Source organism: Phalacrocorax carbo, chromosome 9 (genome assembly GCF_963921805.1).
Source record: "Phalacrocorax carbo chromosome 9, bPhaCar2.1, whole genome shotgun sequence".
In the NCBI taxonomy this organism is placed as follows: domain Eukaryota; kingdom Metazoa; phylum Chordata; class Aves; order Suliformes; family Phalacrocoracidae; genus Phalacrocorax; species Phalacrocorax carbo.
This window is the reverse complement of record NC_087521.1, coordinates 34,555,853-34,570,129: the sequence shown is the minus strand read 5'-3', so window position 1 is coordinate 34,570,129 and position 14,277 is coordinate 34,555,853. Positions and strand designations below refer to the sequence as shown.

General features: G+C 45.0%; 1 protein-coding gene and 1 non-coding gene across 2 annotated transcripts; one reads left to right on the top strand and one right to left on the bottom strand.

Moving 5' to 3' along the window:
- Positions 1–1,604: 1,604 nt before the first annotated feature.
- Positions 1,605–11,745, bottom strand: TBPL2 (TATA-box binding protein like 2). Its single transcript, XM_064460009.1, has 7 exons — positions 11,695–11,745; positions 8,310–8,716; positions 7,258–7,345; positions 6,121–6,212; positions 5,077–5,244; positions 3,393–3,487; positions 1,605–1,684 (listed from the first exon to the last, which is right to left on the bottom strand). Exons 1-7 carry the CDS (start codon positions 11,743–11,745, stop codon positions 1,605–1,607), a joined length of 981 nt encoding a protein of 326 aa, XP_064316079.1.
- On the top strand, positions 11,558–11,629 carry TRNAG-UCC (transfer RNA glycine (anticodon UCC)). The gene has a single exon. It is a non-coding gene; the product is annotated as a tRNA-Gly (tRNA).
- Positions 11,746–14,277: the final 2,532 nt, after the last annotated feature.

The window sequence follows — 14,277 nt, the reverse complement described above, 5'->3', positions numbered from 1 at the left end:
AGTCCTTAATTAAAATGCAGTTTCTTGAAGAGGGCTCATCTTAGATAAATCTTTTCCAGCATCCCAATAAGAGCAGGTTGTTTTTCACTTGCAAAAGATTATTGTAACTCAAGCTTATCAGCTTTTACAGCTACAGGATAAATAGAAGTCCAGCCCATAGCTGTGGGAAGTCTACAGCATTAGAAAACAAATAGAAAAGTAAGCCTCTGTTTAGAAGATATTTGAGTGTGGAAATCCAGTTTGACTGTGACAAAGGAACTGATAACATAGTTAAGACCAGTTTATCATAAGGAAGTGTATGAAGTTTTTCAATCTGTTTTTCCAGAAGAGTAGAGAAACAGTTATAAAAGCACTCATAAGACATATTACAGACACAGAAGTTGAAATCTCATCCTCACCAAATCAGAAAAACTTGTGACACCAAACTAAGCCCAGCAGGACAATGACACCCTGTTCTGTATTAAGCCATTGCCCGTGTTGTGTTTTCCCAAGGACAGATGTAACTTTTGGCCTGGGTTACAAGTAAGTCATCTAACAGCAACCTCTAGTGGCTCAGGGAGTTCCCTGACAGATTTGTCCCATCTTCAGCAGGAAACAAGGGGAGGACACAAGACAAACCCCAGCAGAACCAAAGCCCTGTTCTCTGGAAAAAAATCACCTTGCTTCCAGGGCATCACATGAGGTACAGAACAGTCTGAGGATAGTCTTTACACTGTTTTTAGTCACATCACTGGTCTGAGCATGACACCTTTTGCAAAGGAAGCCTTGAGTTCACTTGGAAATAAAACAAAACACAAGAACCCCACTGTATTTTCCCCAAGTCCATTTTAAAGGTCATTCCTAACCAAGACATTTATGTCTGAGCCAAGCAGCAAGCTCCCACCATCTGATGAGACTTCAGTACTATAAGTGGGTACCATTTTGTTAAAAACTAATTTGTGTTAATGACAAATTAGATAATTTGCTTAGTTATCCCTCTGCCCACAGACTTTCTAGGTATGTTCCAGCACTGTCAGGGGCCTTGAATGTCTACTCTGAAGGGAGCATTACACACAAGAGTTTATCCAACCAGTAGGATCAGAGGGATTTGGTATACATCCTCTACAATCACTGTCTCCAAAATGCTGAAGTCAAGTCGTGCTGGATTTTGTAAGCTATATTGCAGACAAATGTATTTTGAGTTTCAACATGAGAATAACAACATTGCAGGAGCTAGGTTTTAGTACACTTAAAGCTAGTTTGAAGTGCAATGGTGATTTACCTTTTCAACAGGGGAAAAGACACATCATTTCCCATTACAAAATACTTTTAAGTGCCACCTTAACGTTCATTCTATTAAAAGTACATTCATTTGACAGCTTTTTTTTTTTTCAGTTTGACAGAAGTTGTCAGAACTCAAGTAGATTACAGACAGCTAATCTGAAAGCAAGAAAACCACCCCATTTCACAAGCTGCTGAATGCTGTAAATGCTGATGCCTTTCTGAATAGCATCATTTGCTTAATAATCCACAACCATACAGTTGGGTCTAGGAATACCCTTGCTACTGTTCCGTGCATAGTAATACAAACCCACACATTATTCTTAGTTGCTTTATGGGCCATGTTATGATGCTTTCTTGAAACCTTTTAGAATGGGGTAGATGTTCTCAAATGCTTCATAGATTTCAGAACGTTCTTTTGCTCCTAGAAAGGCATTTAGAAAAAACAGGTTAAGAATTAAGTGTTGAGAATAACTGAATGCAACTCAAACCTAATGATAACATTACAAACCATGAAGAGACACAGGAGTTTAAAAGCAACCTTAAGAGTGAGTTAATATTACTTTAAGGCATAATGTCTATTATACTGGTGCTGCCTCACAAGGAACAATTCCTAGCTTGCTTTGCTTTAAGACTAGACTAGTTTTGTTTGATCTGTGGAACCAAAACAGCAGTCGGCTACTCTTGATAGGTGCAAACACGGGCTTTGAAAAAGGAAAAAGCAACAGAGAACAACCATGGTATTATCTGCTTAACAGTAACCGCTCTGCCTGTTGATAAAGCGGAAAGATAGAAACATTTATTCCAATACTGGAAGTTGATCCACAGTTTGAGGATTCCCCTCTTCTAGTTCTGAAAAGCTTTTTTATTTTTAAGCGTTGTTAGGACACCTGTGGTCTCAAGGCCAGCCTTCTCTGTCTTGCTGCAAGCAAATCTTTAATGCCAAGCCTTGTACACCAACAGTATTGCAGTAGGCAGGGACATTCCTTGCCAGCGACACTACCATGCTAGTGTAATAAACGTTAGCTACAAGAAAAACTTGTTTCAATGAACTAGCAGTTGGGTGAAGCGGCACTCGGGATGGATGTGTAAACCTTCCCCTCAGAACACATTTGGGCAGGATTAATTCATCTGCATTACTGCAACTTACACTTTCAAAAGTAAAGTTACTTCCTTGAGTAGGGAAAACAACCCTCACAGCTCAGCAAATTCAGTCTTGTCATTACAGTTAGGCCCAGCATTTAGACAAGGACTTGCTTTAGTCCTTCTGGGCCTCCCGCACACTCAAGGGGGTTGCAAATAACGTACCCAAAAGTACAAGTATAGGTGGAGGAACATTGAGGGGAAAGCATTTTAAGCTTAGCCCCATTCTTCAGTTAGTGAGCTCATTCTTGATTTACCACTCTGAGAATCTCTGGCTAAGGCAGGTACTTCTCTTTTGTCTTTCACATACCTCGGAGCTGTGTTGTGAATATACATACAGCATTCAGGTCCTCTGGGAACAAATACCATTTACTTTTCAATACATCTGAACAAAAGTATTTTAATGAGCTTTACAAAAACACACATTAGGAACACGCACTCAGGAATTCACTTCTTTAGCACAGGATCTGGGGTACAGATACCTGCTGAACACACTTAGGCAGCAAGGCTTTTGTCTCATGAATGTTTTGCCAAACACTCTGGAACAATTTCTTAGATCTCCACCCTTTCCTCTAATAATCCCTAATAAATGTAGTCAGTGAAGTGTTTTAAGTAATTTGCTTCCTGTCCAAGCGATTTTAAATTGCTTATTGGGATATTTGTATTTAAGTGACTGAGTAGTTACTAGCATGCCGGCATCCTGTTGGGATTCTGTACATTGACACATGGCATTATGCTCTGAATAAAATAAAGATACTCAGGTTTAACAACATCGAAATTGGAGACAGTATATGAAGCAATAGGAGATTCTAGTGCAACAATACCAATATTGTTCTCTGCGGAACACAGATAAGCAGCAGTGGGCATTAGAAAGATCACTGAGTAGCTTTACTGTGGCAAGATATTAGTTTAGCTTATGTTCAATTTAAATGCTTTCTCAGAAGATGCGATAGCACTTGATTATAGATATACAGAGGAAGACCACTTACCAGTCAGTACAACTTTTCCCGACACAAAGATAAGTAACACTATCCTTGGTTTGACCATCCTATAAATGAGGCCAGGAAATAGCTCGGGTTCATAGCTGTTTCAAAGCAAGCAGGTTAAGATTAGTAAAATGCAAGTACCATTTCAGTGTTGCACGCATGAAGTGCTGTTTAGTTATGCTAACAATAGAGTAATTAAACCCACAGATTTTAGCTAGCTACCCAGAGGAAGGCAGGCCAGGTTTAGACATCTTCAAGAGAAACCTGGTAATCCCAGCTGGAGCTGGTAGGAGTTCTTCATGCTTAAAGACTTCTGAGCCACTTCCAAATCTGATTTTCCATAGCATTGAAACCACTATTGTAATCTTCAAACAGTACTCAAATCCTTCGTAGTCTGCAAAGAGCCCTTATCAGGAAGCATCTTGTGTGACTAAGACAAGATGACAGCCAAGTGAATCTTTAATATATATTTAGTCCTCAAATTAAATGCAAAATATTACATGCAGTGCAAATAAAAGACAACTGGATTTTGATTTTGTCAGTGCTGAAATCTTCATCCTTTCCTCAGTGATGGCAATGACTAGTTTTGAACAAGCCCATCGTGAAGGCACAGCACACCCATCGCTCAACTAGAGGTTTACTTTCAAAATAATGGCTAACATAAATCCAGACAGAAAGAACCGAAGCGATATCCCAGAAAAACACTGTTTTCAGTTATGTATTTTGCAGCTGGAGTCTGACTTCATGCCTGGAGGTTAGGAGCCTTATCCTTGAAGATAAGCATCTGCTTTGATGGGAGTTAAGTGGCCTGCTTAGTATTAAAGGTTCACAATGGAGCAAGGGCATAGACCAGGTTCAAGTAGCTTAAGAGCTGCTCAAATAAAGCATGAAGTGTTTAATCAAGACTGGTTACTTTCTTGTTGACATGGTCTGCAGTGAAGAAAGATACCCACCAAGGTTTGATATTGCACTTGGCAGTAACAGGGGACTAGTAAAATCCTGATCACCAGCACTGCTCAGATTAAGGAAAATAGCCGGTGCATATTTCTCTGCTGACATACAGCAACAAAGACTGTATCAAACCACAATATTCAGAAAGAAAGCTTTTACAAAAGAGAACCTCTTCATTAACCAACAGAGCAAAGAACCTAGAAGATCCTCGCAGTTCTTCAGCCCTTCATCTCACCCAGCTCTAACATGTCTCCAGTTTACCCCAGAAGCAACTGAACACTTGTGCACTATGCTCTCAGTTGCAAGGTTTCTAAAGCTGGTGTTTATGGTGCCCTGCAAGGAGGAAGCAGTGAACACCACACAGGAGGGTAATTTCGCAGAGCCTTTCACTGTTTAATTGTGTCACTGTTTCAAGCACTGGAAGCTTTACTTTACTGTTGTACATCATCCTGGCAATTAAGATGAGGGCTATTTTGGCCTATGCCCCACTCAGAATAGAAGTTATTACAGAAGATAAACCTTACTATCTTTATTGTCACACATCACATCTACAGCTGTTTCCTGCTTGCTGAACCAGTGAGCATGTCTTTTGGTGAGCAAAAGACACGCTCGATATTCAATATCCAGTTAATTACTCTTGTGCCAGGCTTGTACAGCCTCAGAATTTGGGCCTGTTTGCAGCTTACAAAGGCACTGCTCCAATTTGCATGGGGTTGTAACTCTGACTTCCATATACCTGCTGAACTGCTGGTGAGTTAGAACCAAGCCTTCCAGCCGGATGGGGAACCTCACATCACAGCTCCCAACCATATTCTGTATCTTGAAGTCCAGGAACTTGGCAGGGAACCCAAGCTTCTGCACCACACGCGCATACTTCCTGGCTGCGAGCCGTGATTGCTCTTCGCTGAAGGAAGAGCAGAAGGAGAAAGCAGCTTTGATTAGTGCTTTCTTCTGCTCTCAAGCTGGAAGTCAGTTTACAGCCACCACCATGCTCATCTGTCCTCCGGAAAAAAAAATGCTACTGCTTAAAATAGCAAGCCTCCATCCCCAGAACCATTTCAGATTGCTGAAAGGAAAAAGGCACTTCTGTCATTCACTTCGCTGTGGTCTATTTGAGCACACTGGACTCCACTGCATCACCCAGGAGTTCTCCTCTTCAGAGGGTTCTCTCTCAGTTCCTTACAACAGCTTCTCAGAGCCAATCCAAGAGGTAGGCTGCAGACACTACTACAATCATCTAGCTAGTTTGGGATGGTGGCAGGGGTTGGAGAAGAGGTCTCCTAAGCTGCAAGTTAATGCATTATCTCACTGAGTTTAGGGAGAGAAAAAAAAAAATCAAGGCAGCTGATGAACTTGAGGAAAAGAGCTTTAAAGTACAGACATAATCTTTGCTTCTCTAGAGGCAAATATGTTGACTGGTGAACACAGACACTGAAGAGAAACTTGACAGACACAAGTTATGTCCTAATTCACTTTAAAATCAGTGAGAAATGCAAATAACCCCTTAACAATTCCTGGGCATTTTAGCAGCTTTTCTGCTGATGTCTGCTGAGCTCAATCTATATTCAGGGACAGAAGCATGCGGTTGGTTCAGTAATTACTAAACTGCCATCATGAAGAAAACTAGACATTTTTCAATACCAGTGCTTCATTTTTTTTCTTGCAGTTATGACAGCCCTTTGCTAGACAGTTTAAACAAGGTTTTCTGACATTTTTCATCAGAATATAGGCATAGCTGCAAGACCCAGACCTTTAAAGGGAAGGAAGAACAAAAAGATACCTTTTTGCTCCTGTGCAGACCATTTTTCCTGAACTGAAGATGAGGGCTGTTGTTCTTGGTTCTCTGATTCTCATGATCACAGCAGCAAACCTCTACAAATTTGAAGGAAGACCTCACAGTCCAGCTGAAGGATTTAGCCAATGTTGTATTTCTGTTAATTCTTTCAAGAATTGTCAAAGCTCAACACAGCACGCATTTGCTTTTATTAGGTGTTCATTTACCACCTGAGGGTAAAGGGTTGGGGGTGGTGGCTGAGCATAAGCCAGCAGTGCCCAGGCAGCTAAGGAGGCCACCAGCCCCCGGGCTTGTGTCAGCCCTGGTGTGGCCAGCAGGAGCCGGGCAGGGATGGGGCCCCTGTGCTCGGCACTGGGGAGGGCCCACCTCGAATGCTGGGCTCAGGTTTGGGCCCCTCGGGACAAGAAGGGCCTTGAGGGGCTGGAGCGTGTCCAGAGAAGGGCAGCGGGGCTGGGGCAGGGTCTGGAGCACAAGTGTGCTGGGGGGCGGCTGAGGGGGCTGGGGGGGTTTAGCCTGGAGAAGGGGAGGCTGAGGGGAGCCCTTCTCGCTCTCTGCAGCTGCCTGAGAGGGGCTGGAGTGAGGGGGGGGCTGGTCTCTGCTCCCAAGTCACCAGTGACAGGACGAGAGGAAACGGCCTCAAGCTGTGTCAGGGGAGGTTTAGGTTGGATATGAGGGAAAATGGCTTTACTGAGTGGTCAGGCCCTGGCACAGGCTGCCCAGAGAGGTGGGGGAGTCACCATCCCTGGGGGGGTTCAAAACACATGCAGATGTGGCACTTGGGGCCATGGTTTAGGAGGCCTGGGGGTGTTGGGTTGGGGGTTGGACTTGATGATCTTAGAGGCCTTTTCCAACCTTAAAGATTCTATGAGTTCATCTCCTTTCTTGAACAGCTTGGTAACATCTCATTGCTAGGGCTTTATTCAAAGTAAAACATCTCCTTCTGGTCCCCTATATTTCTTTTAATTCAGCAGGCCCAAGTTGCAGAATTTTATGACTTTCTCCCATGGGTCAAGACAGTGCTATCAGAAAAGGGACAAAGCTTATGGTGAATCTGCATGTTAGACTCCAGCAGCACTGTGAAAGGGGAGCAAGGGGGTAAGCTTAAGAGTCCTTAAGATTTACCTTTGGGTTATACTCTGCATTTCTGGCATGCAGAGCTATGTTCTTCAGATCTAGTTTACAAGCCAAGTTTACAGTTGACACTATATTCCTGAGGAATGAGAGAGGAATTTTCTTATTGCAGAAGTCACTGCAGAGCCAGCCCCCAACATTGTTAGCTTAATGTGAATTCACACACCAATTAATAATTGCCATCAACTCATTTCCTGCTTGCGTCTTTCCCACTCTAGCATTAAGCTACTTTTGGCAAAACTTAAGTAATTCAATACCAAAATTACAGTTTGAGATATAACAAGGTAGGAAATTATTAGTCCCTGAATACTAAGTCTTCCAATAACTACATCACTGAAGTCTTTTACAGCTTTGAATTGAATCATTACAGAGTGTTTGCAGAGTTACTACAGCACTCCTAAGGTAATAAGGGCATGTTATTCTCTACAGGTATAACCTACTCCATAGCTGCTCTATCAGGGCAGGATCTTTTAACAAGGCCAGAATTTCTCACGCTTCTTTTCACGCCCCTTTCCCTTGCTCAGTTCAGAGCATTTCTGCACTCAAAAGCAGACTGGCATCTTTAAACCCCTGGAGCCTGCTGTCATCCCTAACATTCTCCTTGCTGAAGGAGATCCTCCTTTTCAAGTATTATTTATCTTTTCATTCTACAGACTGAAGTAACTGGCAACACATACTGTATATAAATAATTTCTACCAAACACTTCCTCTCCTGTCTCCCAGAAGAGACTTTTCCCCCTTAACAAGCCAGAGGCATTTCAGATACTCACTCACCCACCATATTTATCAAGTCAGCTCTCCCTTGTTTTTGCTAACCTGGGTATTATTCTGTGCCATTTATATTTTTGTATTGCAATATTGTCAGTTCATTTGCTCCACCTCTCCTCAAAGAGGAATAACTGCCCCTCTAGTTTTTTGGGTGGGCTTATTTAAGAGCAAACCATGCTTGTTATGTTCTCTAGGTGAGAAGTCAGAGCAGTACCTTGCAGTTTAAGCAAAACTATGACTATTATGTATGCTACCTATATAATACATAAACTTACTGTAACTGAGGAACTATGCCAGAGCTTTCCGATGTAGGTGTCACTGGGGTCATAGGAGCCATTGATGTCAGAGTAGGATACATGTCAGATGCTCCAGGAGATGGTTGAATTGCATCTGGATATGACGAGCTGCTTTCATCCGGGAAGATACTGCTGTCCTCGTTTCTCGATGTTGACCCATCAAGCTCTTTTTGCATTTCATGACCATCTTCAGAAGGATTTTGTTCTTTGTTATCTTGGGTAATATCTGGGAGAAAGCTGAGATCCACAGAGGAGAAGTCTGTTGGAAGCTCTTTGGGCTGGTTAAATTGAGAACTGAACAACACATCTTCAGTTGCTTGAACAGGAAGGTCTACATCATAAGGGCTCATGGGAGTAAACAGCTGAGGACTAGTTGAGACGTCATCCTTGCATTAAGAAAAAGTGTCATTAAGGATCTTGTATTATTAACTGAGAGACTAAATTAAGATTCATCTCCTACTCAAGGAGGAAGTTGAAATAATTTCCCCCCATACATATTATAGCAAAGAACTGTCTTAAGACTTGAAAGCTTGTCATTTACTTGTCTATCAGCATATAAAAATCCAGGTAACTTCTACAGTGGAGATGTGCATTTTCCCACCACACTTCAAAGGCAGTCTAGGGTACTCCTGTAACACCACCAACTGAGAAATACTGTATACCTTCAGCAGTGACTGGAGGAACAATGTGGGCACTTGGCCCTTCACAGCCCTTGTTGTGCCTCAGGTATGCACATAACATAATTACTCGGGAGTTTTTTCTAAGACAGACAGCTGCCATTAACTCCCATTCAGTATATTATTATTCCCTCTCCCTGCTACCAGAGGACAGTGTCAGTGTTGTGTTGGATTTGTGCAACAGAGGGCAGCAGCTCACAGAATCACAAGCAGCTTATTCTTTCAGCTACTGGAGGTCACCAGACTAATTTAAGCAAGACACAGTCAGCAGAGCCAACTTTCTTTCCCAGCTCAAGCATGCAACATATCTGCAAGCAAGTTCTTGCATACTAATGCCCTTCTTTATCAGCTATTTATTAATAAAAGTTATTTAAAAGGCATCATAATACTGAGGAGGCAACAGTTCAGGAAAGGATTTATTCCCTTATCTGTTAGGGCACAAGCCTCTAGTGAGCAGAAAGCTTCTTCCAAGAATGCTGTTTCTGCCAATACCCACAGCAGGTGATGGCTTGGACTAGATGATCCCTACAAGAGGTTTTACATTCATTTAGGCATTTTGGGGCTTGAGAGCCAAAAGGACTTGAAAAGTCCAAATCAGAACAGGGAACAGTGCACAAGGCAGGCCTCGCATTGGCAGCAACTGCTCAAGCTCCAGTGGGAGCAGGGTTTCCAGATCAATGCTTTTCAGCCCTGAGCTAGTCGTGCTCTATGTCCTCTGCTAATCACCTCACTTAGCGACACAGCCACGCACACAGGAGGTCTCTGCTCCTACTTTGCAGTATATTTGCCTGCAAACAACTTGGAAAAGACTCATAAGTGACAAATCCTCCCAGAGAACCCTTACTGCCTTGAATACAGACACGATCAGGTCAAGCTCTGAAAGCATCATGAACACACCTACATTCAAAACTCTGAAACTGCCTTCTAGATGCAGGTACTCCTTAACCCTGTGGCTCTTTGGAAAACAGGGTCCAACAGCACCGTCTGAGAATTAAGAGGTCAGATACAAATGTTTAACCATTAACAAATAACAATATACTAAGGAATAACTAAAACACATCTGTTTTAAACAAATATTTTTCAAGATAGCAACAGGGGAAGGAAGGCACGGTCTCTGCAAGACCTCCAGTGGAGTAAGGCTTAGCTGTACAGGAGGTAATTAGGAAAGTTTAGTGTGAACCCTGACGCAGGAAACATGGGACAGAAGAAGCCTCATCACTGCGAGCCTGTAGGACTACTTACACATCATTCTAGGGGCATCAGGGAACATGAAATATAATACTAAAAAAACAGAGGTAAAGCAGACAGTTTGTGGCACAGCTTAAAGAAGGAAGGTGATGGAGAAGTGAGGGGTATGTAAGGCTGGAAACATTGAACAACTAATCAAGAAAAGCAACGGAAAGTAAAATGCATAAAGTAGATAGAAACAGAAAGCAAATCTTCCTTTCTCATCAGGTTTCCATATAATTTGTCTGGGAAAAACCCCTTATAGGGTTAAGTGCTGGGGAAGATTGCCTTCTTGTTAGACAGATGCTCAGAGGCTATGAAAGGGGGCACAAGACCATGTTTGTATTGGGCTGGCTGCCAAGGGTTATTGCTATAGACTCTAGGTTAATTAACTTCACCGAAGGCCCCATCAACTGCATAGCTTTGGACATCTCCCAGCAGCTCCAGGAAGGAGATTTCACACATAGATCCTGTCTGAGATCACTACGCTTGGGGCAGCTTGAGGGGAAACTGCCGTTTTTACTTCCACTGCAGGAATCCCTGCAACCCAGGTCCACGTAAATCAAATCCAGCTGCTTTAAGCAACCAGCTTAGATTTTTTTTCTTTCTGCAGTGATATCTCACACATCTGCTATTATCAAGCATCCCAACAAGTCTGAAATACAAAAAGCTCAGTAGCATTTGTAAAACCCTGGTTATACCTCACCACATTATGTACTTTACAGGGCTGTATTCAAAGGGCTTTACTGACTGCCACTGGGAGGTCTCTGGATTAAAACACCCTGTGCTAAACCCATTTTCTGAGCTGAAAGTAGTTTACAACAAGATGCAAGTAAAGAAATTGTGTTCCCTGGTGAAGACGATGCTCAGCTGTGGAGTCCAGCCCTCCCCTAGTCCCTCACCCTATTGTCTCTACAACCACCCAAGACCAGGAGAGCTGTTCTAAACACACACACACAAAAAAAGAGATTTTTTGCAAACATTTACCAACGAGCATGAAGATATCTGAGCCTCCGGCACCCCTCAGTGCCAACACACCCCAGAACACAAGCTAGCTCTTGCAGCACTCCATGGCCCGAGTGTAGAGGCAGCAGCACCCCCCTTGCAGCAGGTAAGACCGACGTCCCGCAGCAGAGAGCCCCTCCAGGGCTCCTCCGTGCTGCCAGCAGCGCCGGACCGCTACAGCCCGCCGCTCCCCTGCTCAGGGCCGGCTGGAGGTGCCGGCCCGGGGCAGAGGGGACCCCGCAGGGCAGCAGAGCCCCCCGCGCACCCCAGCCCAGTGCGATGCACTTGGGGCGCAGGCCGGTAGCAGCCTTCAGCGCGGCGTTGGTGGTATAGTGGTGAGCATAGCTGCCTTCCAAGCAGTTGACCCGGGTTCGATTCCCGGCCAACGCAGCTTTTTAAGTTAAGGTTTTTTTGGGTTGTCTTTATTTCTTCCTCCCCCCTTTTCCCTTCCTTACCTGCCCGCCGCACCGCTCCAGGTACCGCTCCAGCAGCGACGCGCCGTCCATGAGCCCAGCCGCCCACCTAGGCCCCCCATCCACCCCCTTAGGCCCGGCTTTAACCCCAAGGGGCAGGTGCCACCCATCAGGGAGCAGGGCCGAGCACTGCCATCTCTCCCGGCTGTGATTTTTACCTCTTTGAACCTTTCACCTGCCGTTGGTAGGGCTATCCACAGGGGTTTCCTCCATCCTGTGGAAGGGCTAGAGAAATTAGGATGCTCTCATGGGCTTTACTTGAACCATAACCATCTCCCAAGCTCCCCTGAGCCTGCTCTGCTTTGCAGGGCTGAGAATAAATGGGGAGTCAGAGCTGTGACTTAGACCTTGCAAAGATAAGGTACCTATAGTTAGTGCTTTTTAGCGAGCAAGTGTAACGTGCCCTTAATTTCTCCCACCTGCCTCACCAAGTGCAATAAGGAACATCTGGTCCTGCAAGATGAGCTGCCTCCCTTTTGGCTTTGAGGCAGCCCCAGTCCAAAATTATAAACCTCAAACTCAAGGTATTGTAATGAAATGGCTTAATCTCAGGTGGGCCAGCATTGTTAATGCTGCTTAGGGAGAGAAAGCCATTACTCCTTGCAATGACTGCTGTCCTCCCCTTGCAGACATTTCCCCACTGGTGTCTCTGTTTCTGCTACCCCCATGAGGGATGATTTAAGGCCATTCCCTTTTCAAAAGACTCATGTGTGGAGAGTCTGGGTGTGAGGCAGCATGTTCCCAGGAGGGAGTTCATGTTGTGCCTCGCGGATTGATGCTGTGGGAGTCTCATGCTGCTGACACAGCTTGGCTTGGGCACTGCTTGACTCGATGCCAGCGGTTGCTGTCTGACTTGTTTCTTCTCTCCTGTCCTGTTGCTGCGTGGTGATGGATGGGTTTCTGCAAAGGCGCAGCTGGGGACGCATCCTTGTCGCTGTCTGGACTGGTGGATATGCTGACTGCCATGATCAATGCACTTGTTGCTCTGCTAGACAGGGCTTTGCTTTCTGCTGTGAGATTTGCTTGCAAACAGCTGGCTGAGCTGAAGAAACCCTTTGGAAGAAGATGTCAAAGCCCAGACATGCAGCAGGTTTTTGGGAGGTGCTGCCAGGCTCTTCTTGCTGCCTCATAGGTGTGAAGGATTCGTTTGGTATCCTTTATCCGTGGGGCAGAGCATACGTGGCTGACGAGCATCCTTCCCTCTCAGCACAGCCTGCACGGCTGGTTTCACAGTACTTCTGGGGCACATCCTGCCCTGGTGCTTTACAGGTGCCAAATCCCTCTGGCCCCAGAAGAATTCAGCCTCAAGCAGGTTGATTTACATCACACAGCCTATTCCTGAACACCTAGGAGGCGGGTAGCAAGGCAAGGAGAGGACTCTCTGAGAGGTTGCACCTTGAATTACAGAGGCTGATGGAGCCAGGCTGGACCAGTTCAAGACAGTTAAAACTAAAGCATTTAGTTTAGGCATTGTGCTGAATTTGTTTTGTCCTCGTGGTGACATCTTGCAGGGACAGGAGATCAGCACTTCCCCAGTGTGTGAACGCTGTTGCTGTGCTTAAGTTGAGAAGCTGGAGTATTGTGGTGGTTGTGGTGTTTCCCTGGTGTGGCCCTGCCTGTAATGTTGCAGCCGTAACACCTTGAGTTTCCTTGTCTAATTAACCCTTCATTGCGCTGCAGAACCCCCTGGAGATATGTTCATCCTGCAGCTCCTGGGGACAGATTTGTCTGCATTTTGTGAGCCTGAGATGGCGATGTCAAACCATGGTGTTTAAGTGAGAAAGGCTACATCAGAGATGAACATAAAATACAAACCGCTTAATATTGGTGTTGCTTCTTGCCTTGGAAAGGGGCATCCTGCAAATGGCATGGGCACCAGTGGGAAGCGATGTGGTTTTGGGTAAGTCGTGGAGTCTGGTGCCTCCTCGGTTAAATGGGTGTGAGATTGTTTACCCTTCTTGAGGCAGAGATGAAGGGAGGATGTTTAGAAAGCTGAGAGATCATCAGAGGAGTCAAGAGTCGCATTGTGTGGGTGATTCAAGCTCTCAGGGATGCTTTGATGTCGGGGACGGGTCTGCTGGATGCTGCCCAGGTTGGGGAGGCACGACTGTGCCTCGGGAGGGCTCTGTGCTCACAGCCTCCTTCTGAAGGCTGGGCATCCACTCGTGGTGCCCCGTGTGTGGGAGGCTTAGTGAGTGGGGTGCCCAGTGGTGGGAAGCCCCAGTGAGCGGAGGCCCTGGCAGCGGGAGGTCCAGAGAAGGGCGACCCAGCGAGTAGGAGGCCCCAAGCCTCTGGGCTTCCCCCTCCATGAGTCTCCCAGTCTCTGGGTCTCCCCTTAGTCGTCAGAGGCATCATCCTCTCTGCTGTGAGGTTGTCCTTCCTTCCTTCTTCAGCAGGAGACTCTGACCTCTGCCATCAATTGGACAGATGTTAATTTAAAATATACCACTCGGAACTCGTGAGCAGCTTGCTTGGTTTCTGATTATGCAGGTCAAATAATATTAGAAAGGGCAACTATTTTTCCCATCCCACTTAAAAAAGATTACTTCTGTCTTCTTTTTTTTC